This window comes from Wasmannia auropunctata, unplaced genomic scaffold, assembly GCF_000956235.1.
Source record: "Wasmannia auropunctata unplaced genomic scaffold, wasmannia.A_1.0 LD334538.1, whole genome shotgun sequence".
Lineage (NCBI taxonomy): Eukaryota > Metazoa > Arthropoda > Insecta > Hymenoptera > Formicidae > Wasmannia > Wasmannia auropunctata.
This window is the reverse complement of record NW_012028352.1, coordinates 1072104-1094864: the sequence shown is the minus strand read 5'-3', so window position 1 is coordinate 1094864 and position 22761 is coordinate 1072104. Positions and strand designations below refer to the sequence as shown.

At 47.0% G+C, this 22761-nt stretch overlaps 1 protein-coding gene across 1 annotated transcript in view; it reads right to left on the bottom strand.

Moving 5' to 3' along the window:
* Positions 1–4937, bottom strand: part of LOC105458416 (ephrin type-B receptor 1-B) — a 36669-nt gene extending 31732 nt beyond the window's left edge. The window contains exon 1 of the mRNA XM_011703709.1: positions 4848–4937. Coding sequence (XP_011702011.1) covers positions 4848–4937 — 90 coding nt within the window. The remainder of the gene's footprint in view (positions 1–4847) is intronic.
* Positions 4938–22761: the final 17824 nt, after the last annotated feature.

Below are 22761 nucleotides of genomic sequence, written 5' to 3'. Positions count from 1 at the left end.
AATGAACTCGGCTACCATGCGCATCCGACGGAAGCGGGAGGGCGGGTTCTTTTTTCGGCAGGCGAGTACCCGAATACTTTGGATGAAGGTGGATTGATGTTCATCGAATATCGGAGTACCGTTCATTATTGTATTATGGAAGTATCGCCGGGGGGAGGGGGGGGGAGGGAAGTTCATTGAACTCCATCGTTCGCTCTCGCAGAGAGATCGCCACTTATATAACATATCTGTAATCGCCAATTGTCATTCGACGATTCGATAAGACTCATTCGAATATAATATTGCGGATAATAGATGCAAATTCTGTTATCAATTTGTAGTAGATTTTTCCTGTCTGTCACAGTTTCCGAATTACAATCGATCGAGAATTTAAAGATCGTCGGGAATTAAGTCTGGAATTAGATTATCGGCCCTTTCCATCTTCGTGGAGATAAATCTTTCGGCGCACCTTTGAAACCTATTACCAGTGGATTTTCTCCCCCCGTGCCCTCGAAAATCCTTCGACGATACTTATACACGCTTACGGGTCTACAATAATTTACTTCTAATGAGACATTACGCATAAAAGTACACAGAACAGTATTTCCCTAAATTTGTTCCATTCTTGTTTATTAGACTTTCTAAATGTCGGCTCTCTTCCTCTTTCTCTTTCTCTCTCTGTCTCTCGCAATTGATCGTGACATCAGGAAACGAGCTCGGCTCGCAGTAGGACGATAAATTTTTTTGGATAAAAAGAACGGCGCAAGATCGCCCGGCGGAGAGCCACCAGCATTCGCCTTCGACTACGATCAACGGACGCTCGTGGAAGGAAGAGACCGTTACTCTCAATGGACCAATGGCCTCTGTGTGTTTCTCGCCTTTCCATTAAGCGTGCGCTCTCGCGATCGCATCGCGTCCCGGCCGTTTTCCTATTCATAGAATAAATTTCGACGAAACGCGCGCGAGAGACGAAAATCTATCCGACTTCAGAGTCGTTACTGGTAGAAATCCGACTCGACGATTGACCCCCCGCGGAAATATTGAAAGGGTATCGAAACGCGCCGCTTGGAAACAGCCAGACCGGAGAATGTTTCTCCATCCGTTGAATTCTCGCGAGTCGCACGACTTTATCGAATTTCAGCCAAGTGCAAGTCGATATTCTCAAAGGGTGAGCGAAACTTCTTCATTTCGACGGTCATGATCGGATTACGACTTCTTAAGCATGGAAATTAGCTTGAAGTAAAGTGGCGAGAACGAAATCAAAGAGCGTCGTCGTTAGTCTTTCCTAAGTGGCTTGGAATTTCAACGAAAAGTTTTTCCCGATTTCTTCTTTCCCTCTATTTTTCTTAAGATCCCACTTATCGATATTTCGATATGGTAAATTCGATGAGTTATATGTACTTTTCGAAAATTAAGAAGAGTAATATTTAATATGGTTTTTTAAAAACTTAAAATTACAGATATTCACTGAAATTCTCACTTTTCTCTCTCTCTTTCTCTTTCTTTGGTTTGTACGAAAAATGAAGTTAAAAGTCTGAAACAGGAATTTAAATCAATGCGAAGTAAGGTACCGGGTCAGCAAGAAGGACGCTTAATTAATTCCAGCGGTACGTTCCCCGCATGTTTCATCGGAAGTCGTCGTCGGTCGGGAGGGCCACCGAGATAGAATATGTAATACGACGATAGAGCATGGCGTATCTTCGGCCCTTTATGCGGAGTTTTGACCCTCGTCGCTAGCATCAAAGCATCTTTTCGCTCCGAGCCTTGTCCTCCCTCTGTCGGCTCGTTCAAATATTCTGAGCTAATTCCGTTTACTTGTATATTAATAACCGGCCCCGCTATCGGTCGGAAGGGCGCGTACTTATCGTGTCCGGGATATTAATGCCGGAGAGAGGTGATTAAAATGACGGAAGGGCATCCGCAAAGTGTGTCGCGATCGTTTTTCCTTCGTGCGATTAAAATGTAAGTGATCCTTTGATCCCCGCGCTTAATTAAGAATTACAAAAAAAGTCTGAATGTCTCGACGTCTAAATGACGGATGCATTTGTTTAAAATGTATTCTGGAACGTTGGAAATAATTTCGCACTCCATTCCTCGCTCGTCACCGCGCGTGCGAACGTTGCCTTCCTGTTTGCTGATATGGCGAGTTCGGATAATGCGCGGCGCGCGGCTAATTGAACCCGGATCTCTCCTCGGGAAAATTATTCATCCACGGAAATAAATTTCCCGTCACGTATACATGATCGAAGGTAATGGCGTGTGCGTGAGAGAGGCGCGCTAATCCCTACCCGAGAAAACTGATTAGGGTGAGAGTCGTGAGAACATTCTCGTTTTTATCAATCTTGCTTTCGGGCGACGCGGACTTCCTTCGCGGAGGATCGGCTCTCTCTCGGGGAAACGGATCAGCCCGGGACTAGCCTAAGAGGATTCCCCACTTTAGTTCGCGCGTGTACGTTGATGCATTCTTCGTGCAGCGAGGAGGACAACCACGTGAATTCCTCGACCGGGAAATCGAACATCGTCTCTCTCGTCATCTACGACCGTCGGGCAATGGACAAATCTTGTCGTCCGTCCAATCGATCGATCGATCTGCGGAACGTGCGAGACGTGGAATTCCGAAAGCGGAAGACTTGTCACGAGATTGAATCGAGGAAGATCGCCGATAAGCGGAATTCGGGAATGTTTGAAAAATCGATTTGGAACCACGGCTCGTATTATTAACGCACGTTTTAACGCTAAACGGTCGTCCACAACGCTTGTGAGTTTTATTTGCCCGATGTGAGGAAGACGACAAAGTGTCAATAGGCGACGAGAATCGTATACGAATGCTAACACTTAGCGCCGAGAATACGAACCTTTGGGCTTTGGGTGGGACTTTAAAGGCTCGTAGGTGTAACTAATATCGCGGCCGTTTTTACGAGGAGCACGTGCGCTCGAGAGAGTCCGCGGAAGAGAGAGGACAGAGAGTTTAGGAACGTTAGTGAGAGGGAGACAGACAGAGAGGGGAAAGAGAACGCGTATTTGGACGTAGCACTTCCGACAGGCGAGATAGAATGGGAGGTGCAAAGTGAACTCGAGTGGTTCACGGAGGACGAAGTGCGCAGCCAGAGCGTTCTTTTTCGGGTCATTCCCGAGAAAAAAAAGATCAGACTCCCGTGCGTGGTCCGCCGGCGTAGCCATCCCTCTTCGGTCCGTTTCCCGTCCGGCGGGGGAGAGGAGAGGGGAAAGGTGCGTCGAACGTTTAGCACCCAGAAAAATCAACAGCAGCCTCAAAGAACCTTTTCAAACAGAGTGTTACGCTGGCGACACGCGATTAGCGCTGCGACACTAACGATCGACGTTGCGAGAGATAGGAGAGAAAAAAAAGGAGGACGAGCACGCGTATCGTCGTACTCGATCGCTTCACGATCGAGGGCAAAAGAAGAGAAGATTTGTGACGATTGAACAAATACAAATAAAGAAGTAAAAAGTTTATGCCGAGAAACTTCTGAGATATTGGAGACACAGGCGAACAGTTATTAAATTCCATTTAAAAAGAAAGAGAGAGAAATTGCCTTTTTCGCTCAACAATAATATTCTATACAAGTATTATTAAAGTATCGAGTAAAGATTTGCATAGAGTAGATAATGAGATAGAAAAAAAAACAGAGGGGAAAGTATGATGGGTATGTAATGAAAATTACAATAAGTTTCGAGATGTCCGACGGGTCGCCAGAAAAATCATAGCCGCCAGTTTATCGTCATGATCGAGCCGAAGCCTCGAACGCGAGATATCCGGCCGACACCCACGTAGGGTCACGGAGGAGGATGTCCCCCGTGTGCGCGAAACTGCATTCTCTTGGTGCCTACGATGTTTAAATAAACACCGCGTCTGTCCCTCCTTCTCCCGCCCGTCTTTTCGGCCGGCACCTCTGCCGTGCCGGCGCGGCCGTATCACTAATTTGTCCGTTCAAACAAAAAGCAATTTGTTACCCGGTCGGACTGACTCACGGACTGAGAGCGCGGTGCATACGGTCCCGACCGTGGTGCGCGAGGGAGGCCGGGGGGAGGAGGCGGATGGTGCTGGAGGAGAGAATCGGCAGAGGAAGAGAACGAGGTGGAAGAAGAGGAGAAACGGAGAGAGGTGGAGGCTGATTTAAACCTGTCTGGCGGCCCGCTGCGCGCTTAACAACTGAAAAACAAACATGGCGCCGAGAGAGCGCATCGGCCAGCGGGAGCCCACGTATGTGCCGCGTGCGTACCGAGACTATAAAGTGCTTCTGGTACCCGCCGGAACCCGGACAGTCGAGTTCCAAAAGATTTCTCCTCTCCACTCCGCGAGGGGAGAATAAAAAAAATACAGAGAGAAGAAAATGTCGGGAAGTCCTGGAATTTTTTTCCATCTACGCGCTCCTTTGTTACAATCGCCGGAGGAGGGAAGGAAAAAGAGAGAGAGAGAGAGAGAGAGAGAGAGCTCCTGAATCGCGTGCAACGACCTCGCGAGAGAGTATTAATTTATGTTTGAGACATTTTTAATATTTCCCTTTGGCCGCGCGGAAAAGGATGCCGAGCGTGCGCGCGAGCGAGCGAGCGGAATTCCTATGTCGACGGGAATTTCCCCGTGTTGCTGTTGGCACGTCAAATATTTCCGTGGAAATTCGCGATATTTAAGAAATTGTTTCGTCCTTCCGTCGAGGAGGGGAGGGGGGAGGCAAATCTGATCTTACTTTCGGATTCTCGATGCTTTTATCGCTTGAGAAGTCGAGGGTTAGCGACTGTACGAATAATTTTCTATCGTGTTGGGGAAGAAAAAGTTTCCTCGCCAATATTTTAAGAAATAGTTTGATGCCTTCTATAATTCGCGACGTAGAAATTTCGGGTGTACTTACGCCAGGAGTGTTAGCTTGAGGCCCGAACGGATATCTCGTCCAATCGAGTTTCTCCTCCGTTGTTGTGTCCAAGAGAATAACTGCAATCATAAAGAAAATGCAATGTGAGTGTGTACGTGAAATGTTCTACACACATTGAATAATATTGGATTTCTTTTTCATTTATATTTCTATTCATATTTCATTTCTCCTTAAAATTGTAAGAATTAAAAAATTAATCAAAAAATATATCTAATGTTATGAAAAGCAACGAAAAATAATTTTATCGAATTTTCTAGTTTCTTTTTTATATTTTCACCTCTTCTCATAATACGATTCCTTCGACTGCTTTATTTCATAGTTCATACAACCGCACGACGTACTTATCAGATATAATTACACGCTGCAATAATTACAACAGAGTGCGCGATACGAAATTAAAACTATGGCTGGATTTGTCTGAGGTTATCTTAAGAAGGACAGTAAGTACGTGCCAAAGTCATCGTGAAGAAATCGACCCGTCTAAGGGGGATGGGAGCACGTTCCCTCTCAAAATGGCGGATCGTCGAGAGCGCGAGGGGTGAAAAAATATCGGGAGATGAACGGCGAAATGAAAGAGGAGGAAGCGAAAGAGAGAGAAAGGGAGGCACGTAAGGCCGGAGAAAAGAAACGGGATATAGTTCCGCGGTGTATCGGTGCATTCGCATAGGAATCAAGTTCCGCGCTCTGTCCTGCCTCGTGCACGTCGTGGTAGAGGTGGCGGCGGTGATGTTGGTGGTAGTGGTCGTATCGACCGGGTCTGGGCCGCCACCAACCCTCGATTCTCTCCTCTCTCTCCCTTTCGTCGATCCGTTCTTCCTCTCTTCGCCTCTCATCCACGCGCCCGGCACATTCCTCTCTTCTCCTCCATCCATTCGTCTCTCTCTCTCTCTCTCTCTCTTCTTTTCGCCTCGCATTCTTTGTATCTCCAGCACCTTTTCTCTCTTCAGCCTTGACAACTCGTCCGTCTGTCCGTCCGTTCTTCCTTCCTGCATCTCCTTTTCATCGCTTCTTTCTTATGCTCTTTCTCCGCCTTACTCTCTGCCTTCTTGTTTTCCTTTTCAGTTCGCTTCATTCTCCTTCTCATTTTCCTTCATTTCTTTCGTATCTGCCCAATATCGAACTGCGTCGCCAGCTCTCTAACAATGTCCTCATAGACTTCCTACCTAGATACCGGACCCTCAAATTCCTAGGCTAAAGCGCGACGTGGCCGCAATACACCCATCTATCCACCCACCCATCGTCGACAGTATGGAATCTCAAAGATGAAAACTGCACGCTGTAAAATCCATTTTTATCTTGTACTATTATTGTACTATTTTTTTTATACCCTTCCCCTTCCTTCTATCTACTCGTTCATCGATCTCCCATCCCGCCACCGATCGTTTCGACAGAGGCACTCGCGCGAACTGCAATTATCTCGCTGCATCCAGACCGATGCGGAGCAGAGTGTGAGCGACAGGTCGCGTGCTCAAAACAAAAAAAAAATTGTGCCGAATGGTAACTTTGGGATTAATCTGGGACGAAGTTCTGGTCCAACAGAGACCTAAACAAATTTTCAGGCGATTCCAACCTAAATTGCAAAATAAAACAAAAAACAAAACCTTCTCTCTCTGTTGCTGTAACGATTTTTATTTTCTATCTAAATAAAGGAGTGTATTGCACGGGATGTATATTCTGCGCGAGAGGGGTTTGATAACGGCGAGCATTAGTATCGCGAAGGGATACTCCATTTTAAGCCGTGAGATCAGTTGCCCTCTAAGCCATCCCATTGTGAAGAGTATCTTCGCAGGAGTGGAGTTTGCACTGCAGCGTGCCGATCTAATTCGAGTGCTCTCGTGAAGAACTTCGGATCTATTGGCACGCGCGCAACCTTCGCGCAACCGAATTCACGGACTAAGATCCTGAGAGAGAGTTTGCCCCTCTTCTCTATATCGCCTCTATCGTACCTAATAAACTTCGCGGAGAGCCTTAGCGGATTGACCTCGGGATTATTCCCTAACGCTGACGAGATTTACTCCAAATATCCGACTCAATCCGCGGCTTTATAATCGTGTTTCTTCAAATTTGCATTTCAGACAGCGCCGTTTCCGCCCCCTCTCGTCGAGTCGGATGTTACGTCGAAGAAAGTTGTCTATTTCTTGAAGGCCGAACGCGCACGGAGAAATGTAAGAATGAATTATTAGGGATGACAGACCTCTCTCGGATCGATCTGACGTTACGTGGTGACACGAATGAACTTGAGCCACGTAAGGAACAGATATGTCTCCGTATAGAAACTATCGAGTTTTACTCTGAGCCATTTCCAATCTATACACGTACATGCAGCTATATCGCTGTACCAGCTGTGTAGGGTAATTCCGGGATAAGATAACTATAGTTACTGGCATAGATGACCACGGAAAGAGAGACGCGCTGAAGTACCCCGTAATAATTTCGACGAGCATGACTCCGGCAACAATTTCAATCGACTGTCATGACGTTTTAGTAACTATTCAGCCGTATCACTATAGCGGCTATTAAAGGGACCGCAAACGCTGGCCGTTTTCCTCCTCGTTTAAAAGGCTATAAAGGTCGCATTTCCTTTTATCCACGATCAATTGTAACGGTCGATTTGAAGTCAATTTTATGTTACTAAAAATTGAATATAAAATTTTATTTGGAAAGAGAGAGAGAGAGAGAGAGAGAGAGAGAGAAAGCGAACAAAATAAATCTCTTGTTAAAAAGTACATAAAATGAATACAAAAGAATTTAGAACGCTCTATCTCTACATTTATACATGCCATATTTTCCTTCACTATGACTTTTGACTATTATGACACACGCTTTTTAATACCTCTTGATTTATATATTTTGACACTTAGCCTTCGAGGGTTCATTTTAGGGCTAGCATAAATTTCAGAACTTTGTCCAGGACTGATGTTACCTCGCCACAAGTGCGTAACATTACGAGGGGAAAGATATAACGGTGCGGTTTAAGGATTCTATGCTGATGGTCGGCCGCATCTACGATGCGCGATCATCGACGCGAAAAGAGAAAGTGCAGCCGCCCGCCCCGGTGCGAGAGATGATGGGACGGCGGCGGCCGTCACATGCCGGTGCAGCCGTTACGTATCGTGCGTGCGACACGTGCATTATGCGCCTTCGCCCGTCGGACACGTGTCACATGACGCGAGCCACTCGCGGCGTGCGTCGTCGTGGAATGCCGAGAAGAGGAGCGGCGGGAATGAGAGAGGGGAAACGAACGAACAAAAAAATTACGGACGCTCCCTCTTTCTCTCTCGTGACTTGGGTCATAACCGAGGAAAATGCGATTACGTATGTTCGGTAAAAGCTCGTGGCGTACGTAAAACGTACAGAAAGAAAAGTACAGTGTCGCGCGCGACGCCGATAATCTCGCGGGCGATGCCAGCGCGATGTAGCACCGTTATTTTGCAGGATGTTTTGCGGTCGCTGGACGTTTAAGTCTATCTCGTACATGGAATAACTTTCCATTATAATAAAAAAAAATTTCAAAAACATGTAGCGCTTAAGAAAGTGATCGTTCAACACGCTTTCAGTAGACGTTGAAATTGAAATTATTAAAATTTAAGAATCACTCTCCTAGACATCCGCGCAATTTATTTCTGGAGACCTTTCTCGCCGCGATGCACAGTTATTCCTTTCGAGAGTAAAAAGAGGTCTGACGGTAGCTATACAATGCATGAGATGCAAAGTGAAAGAGCACGCTCCGATTTTCTCGGCTGACATCCGAGAAAACAAGCTCATCCTGAAAGAGCGTTCCCCTTCGCCCGAATTCAACGCGATCGTGGATCGACAGCGACAAGACAATCATACAAGGCTCCGAGACAACTTCACCAGCTGTGGGAGGAAAGGCAGAGGAGGCAGCGGAGGGCAGACGGGAGGTGAAAGGACACGGCGCGGGGGCCCCTGTCTCTCGAATTACTATTCCCGCGTGTGTTTACCGACGAGCGGAAACGACTTAACGGGCAGGTCGGTCGTCGTGAAAACGACGATACATCCTTCCTGCCTTTTGCTCCATCCTGTTCTCGCGAACATTCTGATTCGCCGTCGCTCCGCGCATTCTCACCACAGGGTGTCCCAAAAGAGGGACAGCTTGACAATTATAGGGTTTTACTGTGAAATATTAAACTCGATGAAAATTTGAGACGACACGCTATGATTTTTAAATTCTTTAACACGAGATATATATCTTAAGAGGTAACGACTTTTCATAAAAATTTTGTTACTTATTATTCTGCAGGAAATCCCTGAAAAGGGGGGATGAGAAGTGAAATTTTACAAACTCACTTGTTTCACTTGCTTTCGTTCGATGGAACGAAAGCTTCTTACTGTTCAATATGCTAAGTAACTTTTAATTAGACGGAATTTTCAGCGTAGGGCGTCTAAAACTACATTTTGAGGCGGCCTGTATGCACGCTCGTAACATGCATAGATCTCTCCTTTTGCGAGTGTGCGTGCAATACTAGGTGTGTGTGTGTGTGTGTGTGTGCGTATATCTGTGTGTGTGTGCGTGTGTAACCGGTGTACAACGTGGTCCCGCGAGAGGTACCGAATTTAAATTTCAAATTTGGAGCGTGTCGCAGGGTGTGACGGTATGCATAGCGTTGCCCGCCGGCTCTAACTCACTCCACCGATGGTGCGTCTTCGACCCTTCTGCCCCCCGCCCCCCCTTTCCCTCTTCACCCCCCTCGGCCCTTGCCCTCGCCGTTCTCTGTGCGCAGTCCTCTTCCCCCTCCCCACCCCCTTTTCACCGAATCCACCCAGTACGTATCCAGCGGTTCCTGTGATATTCCGTCCATTTATCTATCTATCTCGATTTTTCATATTATTCAAACGAGAGAGGAATCTGATCTTATCGATCGGCGAAAGGAGAGTCCCCCGTTTATAAACGTTTCTCGACTAAAGTGGTATAACACGGTATCCGACATACGCTGTACTTTCCCTCGTGATGCACATGTTTTTGAGTCGATTTGGGGTCGACCTCGTTTTAACGCAAATTTGTTTCGATACTATACTACCGAAGTATAAGCCGCTTCGTCGCGGTACACCTATGTCGCATTTGCTGAAAGTGAGTAGAAACCATGTCACGGATGCAAATCTGCTATTGAATGGTTTAACTTCGATTAGATACGGCGGTGCAGTAATTAGTTAGCGTCAGATTGCAAACTGTTCGCGTAATCCGTGACAGCGAAACCGACGTAATCGATGAAAGACGCGTGCATTCGACAAAATTGAAGGAGAGGTTCCACAGCCGAGTACAAGTATAATCTCTTTTCGATTGCGAAAGATTAATTGTATAAAATGCGAAAGGAAGAAAATTAAATATACATTAAGTTTTTCAATCTTTTAAGAAAATGTATTAATTCATTTGTCACAGACCGAGTGAATCTTTCACAATTGAACTCAGCTTATATCAAGATTCAAAAGTTTTATATTGAAGAAACATCGAATTTTTTTTACGTTTCTGGAATATATAATGTTTCCAAATGATCGCGTCAGTAGTTAACGAGCCAAAAGGGAGACCGCGAGAATCGACGATCTCCTCTCTCTCGTCTGCCACGTCCGAACCTTCAGCGATCTGTCGACCCTGAGTGATCGGCTGGTCAAGCTTATCTCCCGTGGCTTCCAATCTATAGCTTGCGTAAGGCGACACCGTTCTGTCTTTCTCTCCTTCTGTCCATCAGCTGTCGATCGATGCACAATGCATACCTCTAATCAGAGAGCGACTTGCGCGAGCGCGCTTACCCGCCCGCCCGCCCTTCCTACGACGGAAGAAATCGTGTGCTTTCTCGCGACGATAAATCAATAGCCCAGGTCACCAGAAGAAGGAGATGGATGAGTGACGTAACGGGCCTGTTCTTTCCATACGGTCCTCGCATATAAGGGGGTCGACCCCGCGCGCTTATATATACCTATCCAAAGAGACGCGCGATTGAATCGCGAGCGCGAGAGAGAACCTGTTGCCCGTCACGAGGACGATTAAGATTACGATTTCGTCTTCCGCACGCGCACGCACGGAGGCACGCACATATATGTACGCGTACGAGAGATCAACGGGCCTGATCTCGACGACGATATAATATCGTTACCGTTCCACGGTTATCATTCACCGAAACCCACCCGCGGTGTGTCGGTTCCCGCTAATGCCCCGGACTCTCGCAAGCGGCAAACGGAGATTTCGTGTGCGCGCAGCTTCCAGGATCGTCTCTCTTTCTTCCTTTCTCTTCCGCGGAGCGGAGAGCGAGAGGCCGCCGCCGCCGGTTTCATCAAGATCGGCACGGACACGTAAACGCGAACGGGCGACGTTACGCTCGCCGTCTCTCGCGTTTCCCATCGTGTTCGCGCATCGAGGAAGTATTCCAGATTTTGATACCGTTATCCAGATTCCATCTTTATCCCGGGCGATTTGCATTTTGTACGTCGGAGCGTTGGGCGAGGCCACTTCGTATCTCGCTTCCATCTTCGCTCTACGATTCTTGGGGTTTAACGAAATATCGAGTTGAAATAGTCGGTCTATTCGATCGTATCGCTCGACCTCGACTATTATTGTATTTCGTGATTTCAATGACGGCACATCGCGAAACATTTCAAATTAGCTATAGAAGATACAATCTGTCAAGACACAGCATAACACAAAAATTAAAGAAGCAGTTATTTCTTTCATGATAAGTATAATTTTAAATCAAATTACAACTGGTTAAATCTTTTTTTCTGTCACGGTAAAAATAAAGGAATTATATTCTTAATTAATTATCTGGGATTTCTCTTCGAACATCTTGATTATTGAGTCACTGCTCACAATCGCGATACTAAACGGTTGGCCATCGCGCCGACGTTGACGAGCTGAATTGCAAATCGGGATCGCGCGCGTCACATACACGCGGCGATCGATCAGCGATGAGAACCGGGATGTCTGGACGGTCTTCGCGAGTGAGGAAGTCACGTTTCGCAATTCCGCGCCTCGAAAAGTCCAATGTGCAGCGAGGAGGGCGGATGCGTGCTCGTCTTAACTGCCGCGGCATATACGCTTCTCGCGCGGCCCGTTCGGTAGATCAGCCGCACGGTACAGACGAACGCGAGAACGGAATGGACGAGCGAGGAAACGAACGAGAATAAGAACGGCGCGACAGTGAGAGAAGGAGAAAAGAGACGGAAAGAGGGACGTCGAGAAGAGAGACCACCTACGTCTTACGACGCGCGCCCAGCGGATATTCAAGAGACGGTGTACGTTCGTTCCTCTACTTTATTTCGGCTCTAAAAATGCTGCTACGAGGCCCATCGTGACACGAGTGTCGCGCGGCTCGTCTTTTTCCCGACTTATTCTCTCTCTCTCTCTCTCTCTCTCTCTCTCTCTCTCTCTCCTGAATTCTCTTTTTTCTTTCTCATCAAGTATCGAGATCTTCTCTCCTTTAGTTTAAACGAGCGACGCCTTCGTGCCTTTGCTTTAACAGCCTTCCAATTTGTCAGAATCCCACTCTGTCCGTTTTCCCTTCTAAATCAATTATCTTTTCTTTGATTCTCTCTCTCTTTCTCGTTTCCTCGTCCGCTACCGTCCATCCATGTGCATCCCTTCTCTAGTGCCGGTGTATCATATCTCGAATCATTGCCAGGGTGTCGTTGACTCATCGTGCGAGTTTCGAATATGCCCCGATGGGGATCCCCAGCCTAATCCGCATTGTGTAAAAGGGATCGCGATATAATCAACGCCCAGTTTGATATAGATATATTGACGGCTTTCATATCCTACACAACGCTGGCAAAATAAAGTTACTAAAATAAATTGCGGGAAAAAAGGTATCTTAATCCTAGAGTCCAATTTTCTTTAGAACTCTGTTGAATATATTTTTATCAGTTCCATCTTAATAAAATAATTGACAACAGATAAAAATAAGAGATAATTGATCTTGGGATCCTTTAAATATTAATGTGAATCTAAATGTTTTTTTTTAAATGTCGAAATTTGATAAATATGGAGTTAAAAAACGTTGATCATAATCATCACACCTTAAAAAGTTAATGGAAAATTGAGATGTACTTACATAGAACCTTAACGTACCATGTACGAATGCCGATTTTCATTTCAGAATTTATTCCCCGACTTCATTTATCGCGTCAGGCTTCGTCACCCCTTCCTAATCTTTTCGGATCGCGGAAGTGGCTCTCTGAATCCGTAGACGAAATTACCCTTCTCGAATGATGGGCGAGCGAGGGGAAAAATAACGTGGGGAAGGAAAAGGGAAGATTCCCCGGGAGGACGAAAAAATATGAGGTGCTCGGTAACTTAACCCCCAGTCTCCCGTCACTGCGGGGTCCCGCAGACCCCCGGCTCACCATCGCGGGTCCAACTGGGCGGCATAAGAAAGGCGGCGGTGGCGGTGGGAAGGCAAAGGGGGTACGGATGGCGACACGCGATGGTAGACGCGGTTCTGAACTCCGGCCCACGCCGCGGATGGGCCAGCGTCGCATGGGTGGAATTACCATTTACATAGCGTTATTATGTTTGCGTATAATGTATGTACACATGTTAAATCAATTATTTAGAGAACATAGGTCTGTCTCGATATTGCGGGAAACTGAGCCCGAGCGCGCTTCTCGAGAGAAGGATAAAGAAGGAAGAGAGAGAGAGAGAGAGAGAGAGAGAAAGCGAGGGAAGGGGGATTAGAGTATTCGATATAGAGATTTCTTCTCTCTCCTTTCTTCGTTTCCTATCTTCCAGCTTCCTTTTCATCTCCCGCCAGCGGCGCTCTTTGCATATGGATCTTGAATTTCAATTGTGCTTTTCAAGTACGGCCCCCCATTCTTTTGTTTCCCGTCGGCCGCTCCGGCACTTCCCAAACCCACCCCCTTATCCATCTCTCGTCCCAGTGATCTCTCTCCTCCGAATCCGTCTTTCTTCTTTCGTACTCGTTCTTTAGCACTTTTGGCATGAAAAAGAGAAGAAGAAAGAGAGAAGCGCTTATTAACATTTAAGGAACCTAGCTTCTAAAAACTCGTGTGAATAACATACGTGACAGAAAAACGGTTTCTTATAAGCAGTTACACAAGTCCAGATATAAGATACGAAAAAAACGTGGGTAGAACGAGATGATTAGACGATAAATATGCATAAAAAGTAATAAAATAAAAAAAAAATACATTTCTTGTTATTGTAAAAAAATGAAAAAATTTACAAGAGTTAATTATGTGACAACATTAAATAACTAATCTTCTCATAATTCAGCCTTCCGAATGTAAATTAGCCGCGTATTATCATAAATAAGAACAAAAAAGTAACCGATTAACGAATGAGAAAGAAAGAAAGAAAAAAATCAGGAGCCAAGTTGCATCAATCATTTATATTGGGATAAGGCCAATTCACCGAAATATTTATTTGTTTCTGCGCATCGTGGTCCGAGCGAATCCAAATAAATAAGAACCATCACCCTTCCCTCATTCTCTATGCGTTCATAAATTTTCCCAGTGGTATTAACGGTGGATGATACGTGCAGTCGCGACGATGCAGCTTTCGCGTGAAGCGGGCTTTAATTTATCTTACGACCCCCGTGCTGCGGCGCGTGCATGTGCCCGTGAGAGAACGAGAGAGAGAGAGAGAGAGAGAGAGAAAGAGAAGGGGAAAGAGAAAGATAGAGAGCGGTTTCTGTATTAGCATGTAAATCACATCGTGTGAGGCTTTTTGGAATAGAAACCTTCTGTCCCAGACGCGACAGCGATAATCGAATTCTCTAATCTAAAACAACGAGGAGACGTGTGTAAGCGGAGGATTTGGCGACCGTGCGACTACGAGAGAGCTCGTCTCTCCCTCTTCGCTCTTCCTTTTTACTCGACTCTGCTGCTCCGCTGAGTATATAGGTACCTTCGGCCTCCGCCGATCTCCTTTCTCTTTTCCTTTTTTTTTCTCGCGGCCTTAAGTCGCGTATTACTATGTAAATTGCTATCAGACCGCGATAATCAAATTAATCGTCCCAAACGATCGTCGGACAAAGTGAACCGTACGACCGATCTGCTCCGTTCAATCTCTTTGTCTTTCTCACTCCTCACGTTCGCGTCATCGGGGGAAGAAAAATAAATTCGCTTGACAACATGCTCTGGCCCGATTTCGCCTCGTTCTTGATCATTTCTCTCGTCGAGGGTGATTCCCGGTCTCTTCCGTGTTTGCGCCGCGCACCGAAGTCCGGTTTTTTCAAACGGTCGACTCGCGCATCACTATGTAAATTACTGCGTGATCTCTACAAGAAGGCATCCCCTATGCCGTGATCGCGATAATTAAATTAATCGGTCTAAATATCTGCCGAAAATCCGTCGTCTGTTCCGAGGAGAACCGAGAGAGGAAGAGAGAGAAAGAGAGAGAGAGAGAGAGAGAGAGAGAGAGAGAGAGAGAGAAAGCCGAACCGGACTGACTCCGATTCGGCCGATTATATTTCTCGTTATTCTTTTTAATTGGCCCGGCGCGATCTCGCCGGCACGACCGACAAAAAAAAGAGAGGATAAATATCTCGTTAGAATCGGGTGGGCCACATCGCCGTTCCTCTCTCCTACGCTTTATTATTTTTCTACCGCATCGTCGATTCACCGAAGCGATCAGCGAGAATCATCGGAAAATTGCCGCTGCCCGGTCGGCGCGTCGCGACGCTCTGGCCTTTATCCGAGATTTATGCGGGTCAGTAATCCCGCATACCGATAATCCCCCACATGCGAACGAGAGACGCGATCGGCACATATATATCCGGCTTAATCAACAACGCCGAGGAAGGGGGGGGGGAAATAATTCTCGATCGTCGCGGTTGTACATGGAACGGAGGAATATTCCGAATGTATATAAGGCACGGGCAGGCAGAGGGCCATGAAAGGCAACGCGCGCGCGGAAGGGAACGTGGGGCACCCCGTATATATATTTTCCTCAACGCGATTTGTCGGCCACCTGTCCGATAGACAGTTTATACGGCTCGGTAATTTCCACATACCGAGAATATTAGATACACGTCGAAGCGTTCCTGCGGCCGCCACCACACGCGCGGGCACAAGTATTTACATGTGTATCCGTGCGCGTATCTGTGCGTATAACTATGTGTATACACATGGTCGGTGCCCGTTCGCGGCGTGCCACGATTTTGCACGTGTCTTGCACGCGTGCATAAGCGCACAAGGCGTTTCTCTCCCTTTGCCTGGTATACACCGTATACACGCTGCGAGCGCGATTTATCTCAGGAGAGAGGGAGAGAGAGAAGGAGACCGGTTAATGCGTTCCGAGAATCTATTACCGAGCTCCCAATATTATAATTATTTTATTAGCGGCTCGCTCATTATGTTCCTTTTTATGGACGAGCAATGACGATTACAATTATTTTTTTTCCGCTTTTTCCTTCTTGGTCTCTTTTTGTCCTCGTTTCCTATGCTACCGACTCTTCCGCGTAACGACAGCGCCTTCCATAAAAGTGTTCGCTTTGTCGGAGAACGTATCCTTGGAATTCGGATGACGAATCGAGCTTCAGTCCACAAACGTGTTCGATTAATCGTAGAATGTGTTCCAAGGAGGTACTCGCTTTATAAATTATTTTAACATGCCAGTGATAATGAATATAATTAAGAAACTTGGGAACAGGAGAGAGAGAGAGAGAGAGAGAGAAACAGATAAAAATCAAGATTTGATATATCCAACTGCAAAAAGCTACTTAATTGCACGCAGCAAAAAGTCTCGCAATAAATAATGCACCGCGATGTCGTGATTTTTACTAATATACGTATAATTTTTACTAATATATGTATAGCGGTATGCGTGGAATTTTATGAGCAACCTCCAAAATGAGTGGACTCGAACGGACGAAGAAATATAAATATAAATACCGGCAATTCGTAGAAATAATTATAAAATAGAATCGCGGGATTCGATTGAGTCACGGCTACGGCCATTCACGCAGATATAATTTCCTTAAAAAAAACGCGATATTGATCAGCGCGCGAAGGCTGGTCGGTTCGTTCGAGCAGTCGTTAATCAGCACGATGAGGGCGATGAGAGGGTTCATTAGCAAAGCGTTCGCTCTCGCGGTCGAAGGAGATATTTGCGGTTTCTCTTTCCTTTCGCTTCTCTCTCTCTCTCTCTCTCTCTCTCTCGGCCGGTCGACGTTCCCAGGAATCTTTCAATTCCAAGCTTACAGGGTGGGGTGGGATCCTCGCGTGCGTTGTTAAGACCGAGATTTTATGACACGATCCGAAATAACGAGGGACCTGAGTCAGCGGCGCGCATAAGTTATCTCGTTTCATTTCTCGCCCGAATCACCGGTCGAGTTCCATCGGCAGTGACCTCGGTGGTCCACACGATAGAAATGGCAAACGATCTTGTGCGGAGCGTGCCCGAAACTCCGGATCATCCGAAGTGTCCTGGTGCCCGATAGTCGATGATGTCGTCGACGCGGCTATTATAGAGTTACCTCGCAATACACTCTACTCGAATAAATAAACGAGGCGATAAATGTCACGTTCCCTGAACTCTTGGTACAGTAATCCAGGATCTTACAGAAAGTATCGATACGATAACGACGCGTTTTACATGACGCGACACGAGCGCGGAGGGTCATTTCGCGCTGAAGTTTTAACGCGTTAAGATCCGACTTACGGTCGGATTAGTGGAATTCGAAACACGGCCGTGTTAAAATCTCCCGAGACCTCGGCTGTCTTCTCTCTCGCAAACGCGTGCGCGCGCGCGCGTTAAATTCATCGCTAACGTTTATTACCATGCGCGACATTAAATGCTTCGTCCGCGTTTAAAAGCGATCCCGCGAACGCAACGACCGGCTCGGCCACCTAAACGCGGCGCAGCTATTACGCAGTCTTAGAAATGCACTTACGCGCACCTGATCGTGTTCCGCACGAATACACGACGCCAAACTCGTTCCCGATACACGTGAGACCTTCGTGCGTACCCGATCCGGCCGTTCCGCTTATTCGCTGAACCCGAACCTTAGTTAGCAGTATATCGCGCTAATCACCGTCCAGCGCGTCGCCCTCGATGTAAGCCGAGCTTTCATCACGAGATCGAGAATCGCCGCCGTTTCTTAACATACGGAAGAGAAAATTCTATGCATCACGCGACATAGCGCTTATATCCTGATGATAACAAAACCCGACCTAGAAAGCGGGTTTCTTAATGAATTATTTAGAATGCCGACTTGTTCATTTGACGCGTATTATAACTGACTAGAGTCACGAGGCTTTCTTATTCTAGTCGTATACACGTTCAAGTGTTGCTCGCTGCGAAATAAAACGTACTTACTGTACCAGATATCTTATTTACGGTGTCATTATAACAGCGCTGGTCGCGCGCAAAAGGAGCAAGAAGAAACACATCCAATGGGATAGACGCGGTCGCGAGAAGAGATGGAGGATTCAACAGCGGTGAGAAATCACTCGTTTCTTTTTCCAGCTCTTCCTTTTTTCGCAGATGCGACAGCGGCAGCGGCTGCTGCTGCTGCTGCTGCTGCTGCGGGATGACGGAGGGAAGTCACAAATTTTTTCATTAATATGCAGCGAGACACTCCTAACTCCCTGCTGCTCGGAAAAGGTAATGTAGTAGCGGGGGCAAAAAGGGAGAAAATACCCGGAGCACCACGCGGTGTACGTATACCGTGCCGATTCACGTGTACGTGTATGTATGTGTGTAGACGGAGCGTGTTCGCACGCGCGCGTAGGTGTAAGAGAGAAATAATGGTCTGCTAGGAAATGTAACCAACCGACGCTCACGCCCTCGTCGCGACGCCTCGAGAGACTTTATGGGGATGAAGAAGGGAGGAGACGCACGCGGAGAAGAAACGAAAGCGCGCTGTTAGACGGCGGCACACAAGGAGAACGGAGGGAAGAGGGGGAGGGTGTAAAAAACCGGGGGGAGAATACCTATATAAAATGCCGCGCGCGCCGGGCATATACGCGCCGATATACACCACTTTCGACTTTCCAGAAGCAATTCGTCTCGTTCGATCCTCGGATATTGTCTGCCCAACAAATTGCTCCACCGCCCTTCCTCTCGCGTTCCGTAATAAAATTATTGAAAATATCGTTCCACGAGTTTGCTCTGGCAGCGATAACATTGTATATGAAGAAACGAAGTTAAAGCAATCTAGGAAATAATCAATCATAACAACCTCAAGATTTACACGTGAGCAAATTAAAAATTAACAATTAAAGATAAATTTCAATTAATCCTAAAAGTTTATCTCGTACACAGTTCTTTTTCACTTATACTTATATTAAATATGCAATTTACAGTAGATATTTGATTTTTCTGGAATAAATATCGCGAGTACACAACGGGAAGGTATTTAGCAATCAATTATCAAACAAATTTGAATGTTCATGACGGGCCGCGAGAGAACCGTGCTTGACACTCCTGGCCTACAGCATCGAAGCTCGAGCTCACGGGAATTATACCGGTTTGAATACTCGTCTGAAATGGGAAAACACGTAACACACGGGGCTAAACGCGAGTCGTTCGTCGTCGGCGTACTTCGGGCTCCGCTATCCGAGGCGTTTTACTGGGCGGCACATGCCTAACTTCTCTATATATCTCTATACCTGTCTCTTCCTCTTCTTAACCGATGTCCTTCTTTCTCCTCTCTTTCTCTCTCTCTCTCCTTTCTTCTCACTCACGCGAGATTTTTCTCGGCGATTAAAATTTATGCTCAGTCGTGTACCCGGTGCGTGCACATATCGCGTTTCGTCTCGCGCAATGTTCGTTTTGCGCCGAGTTACGCACACATTTAAAGCGCGTTTACACACATAAACATACGCGCACGTGTGTGCACATGTAGAAAGACATGTACATACACACATATGTATCGCGTAGTCTCTCTCTCTCTCTCTCTCTCTCTCTCTCTCACTCTCGCACATGTTTTTCCCGCTTCACCCTGAGTTTGACAAGTTTATTTGTCTCTGCGGCGCGATCGGGCCGCATCTCGCCGTCGTCGCCGTTGGAAAATCTACGAAGAGGAAACGCGCGACAAAGGGACCACCGATGACGGTTTCCTTTCAGCGGAAGCGAAATTGCGGTGGTCCAGCTGCGGAAAGCACGACCCGGTGTATTTATAGGAGTAAGATTGGCATTAAAAAGGGGAGGGCGGCGCGAGGGCGAGAGCGGAGAGGGGCGCGGTTTCGTCCAATCATCCGACGAAACAAAAACCGTCGGGATGAAAAATACTGATTTTTATTCTGGCAGGTTGTACTGGGTCGCCCCTTTGTGGCCCGTGCCATAGCTTGGGCCACCGAGAGCAGATATTGCACGTCGCCGATGATATTGAATATTTAAATCGCATTGATATTTCAACGAGAGTGAGTGAGTGAGTGAGAGAGAAAGAGAGTACACGACAGCGTCGAGTTAAAAATATGAAGTTTTTTCGGCGCGCCACAGAGCCGATTTGGAGGATCGACCGACGATGTGATCGAAACGCGAACGCGTCTGTCTGTCCACGGATATCGATCAAATCATCCTCCGACGATATAAGTGAAACGTCGTATCGACAGATTTCCGATAACGACACTTGATAGCTTGAATACATTAATTTCTCAAGCGCCATATGCTCGTTTTCATTCCTAATTGATGCCGAAATCAAACGGACGATTTGCGTTAATTTTGGTATCACGTGCGACGTAGACACAATTCATCTAGATATATCTTGTATGTGTATCGAATTTTTTATTATCTTTGCTTACGGAGCGTTCTTTAATATCTTTGGCGATGCTAGATACGGGATAACGCGTATTTCTCCGTGTTGCATAATGGTGCAGGAGGAGCACATAACGCCCGAGTCGTAAGACAGTCAATTTCGTGATAGATGCATTTTCGCCGTGATGCACCGATGCATCTGGAGGGATACCATCGCGAATTCCTTTTGCTCTCCTCTCTCTCTCTCTCTCTTTCTCTCACCTGAACCACGATTCCATAGCGCTGTCGAGTTCGGTCAATGAGAGTAGCCTACATTCGTCGTGTGATCTTTTCCTCGCGCACACAGGGGGGGGGGGGGGCCGGAACCATAAGCCCTCGCTTCCACCTTCACGTACACGTGTATATGAAGAGAGCCAAGCACAAGTCCTTTTCCCCTTCCCCTCCTCTCTCTCTCTCTTTCTCTGTCTTTCTTTCCCGCTCTTCCCTTCGCGTCTCGGACGATAGGGGACAAGTCCTACTCCGTCCTTGTCGGACCGATAGGATGCTGCCAGGCTTTCTTCGTGTACAGTCGGGGCCCAGGATCAGAGTAGTAGGTTGTACAGGTATGCATGCGGTGGGTTGGCCGGGGGCATTCCTGCGGCGTTGCCGCGTCTCTTACTCACCGTGCCCTGAGAGAGTAAGAAACGAGAGAGAAAGAGAGACGAGCGGCAACGGCCGGGAGATGAAGAAGGATCGAGAAAGGATGAGAGAGAAGGAGCCGAAGGAGGAAGGAGTAGATGCGACGAGCTCGGCTCTCGCACGGCCACGAGCGCAGCTCGAACGAGTCTTTCTGCCTTTTCGCGGAGGCAATCGAGTTTGCTCGGGAAGAGAGGACTGCCTCTCTCGCGAGACCCGTTCCCGGCTACCGCCCGTCACCGCCGCTCCTTGCTCCCGATATCCCGATGCCGCTCCCGCACCGGGGAATCGCTAACTTCTTCCTCACTACTGCCGAAGAGGAAAACTCGCTCCGTCTCCTCTCCTGCGAAGCGCGCGAGACGCTGCGAAAGAGGTTTTGGAAACACACGCGCGTGATGCGACGAGAGACGAAACGAAGAATCGTACTGGGATTAGCTAAAATTTAATCAATCTCCCGGGGGGTCACTGAGAGAAGAGCTGTGTCGAGGAGGCGGTATCGATTAATGCGTAACGGTAAAGGAATCAGCAGAGAAATTAGCGATAAGGAAACGAAACGAAAGGGAAGGGAGGAGGCTTTATCGTCTATCGCGATTTCGATTTCGTCTACTTCTGCATTCGCGTTGGCTCTTGGCTAATGTCCGCTAATGTGCAACGGAATCGAATGAAAGCAAGTTTTGAGTCTTGGGTGGGGTTTCGCCGGCTCTCTCGGCGATCGCATCGTCGGCGAGCAAAACGATGGACTCGCCTCTGCAGTAAATAAGTTCGGAACGCGAGTGCAGGACGATAGTAGCGAACGTGGTATCGTAGCTGCACTCATGAGCCTTGCTTCACGAAAGTAATTGAGTTTCGACTGCCGCATTACAGGATTCGGTTCGTCTAAAATCCAAAGAAGATTCTTCGAAAGGACTCGAGATCATGAGAAGGCGAGGCTAAACTACGTATAATTGAGATTTTTAGTAATCTAGAAATTTTGATCGTAAACTAAATACTTCTGTTATTTCCACAGCTTAAACGCGCAAAATTTTTACAGTGTTTTTAATTTAAAAAAAATACTTTCATATTTTCATGTATTTATGGATGTTCCATCAATCTTTTTAATGTTGAAAAGAACGATTAATTATCGATTCGGATCGATAACGCATATCGAGAGGAAAGATTGGCAAAACGTGTGCACTTCGAAACAGTTTAGGAATTCGATCTCGCAAAATGTCACGCGTCGATGAAGAATTTTAAGTTCTGATAATTTGCGAGAGAGAAAGAGAGAGAGCGAGTTCTCTCGGAGCGAATGATGCTCCGCTCTCCCGGAGCACCGGCTGCGCTCGTACCTGTAAAGTTCGGGAACTAAGGTAATGGACGTGCGTCTTAGGGATCACGAGTGCGATCGAAGGATAAAGTTCGTGGATGTTGGCGGCGGCGGCGAGATGGCGGAAGGAAGAGCAGCGAGAAGCGCAAAGATATCGCGGAGGTAAGGATAACGAGGAGCTCGCGTTTCGTGTGAGTCGGGGGAGGGGAGGGGAAGAAAACGAAGTTAGCCGCCTCCATCGGTAG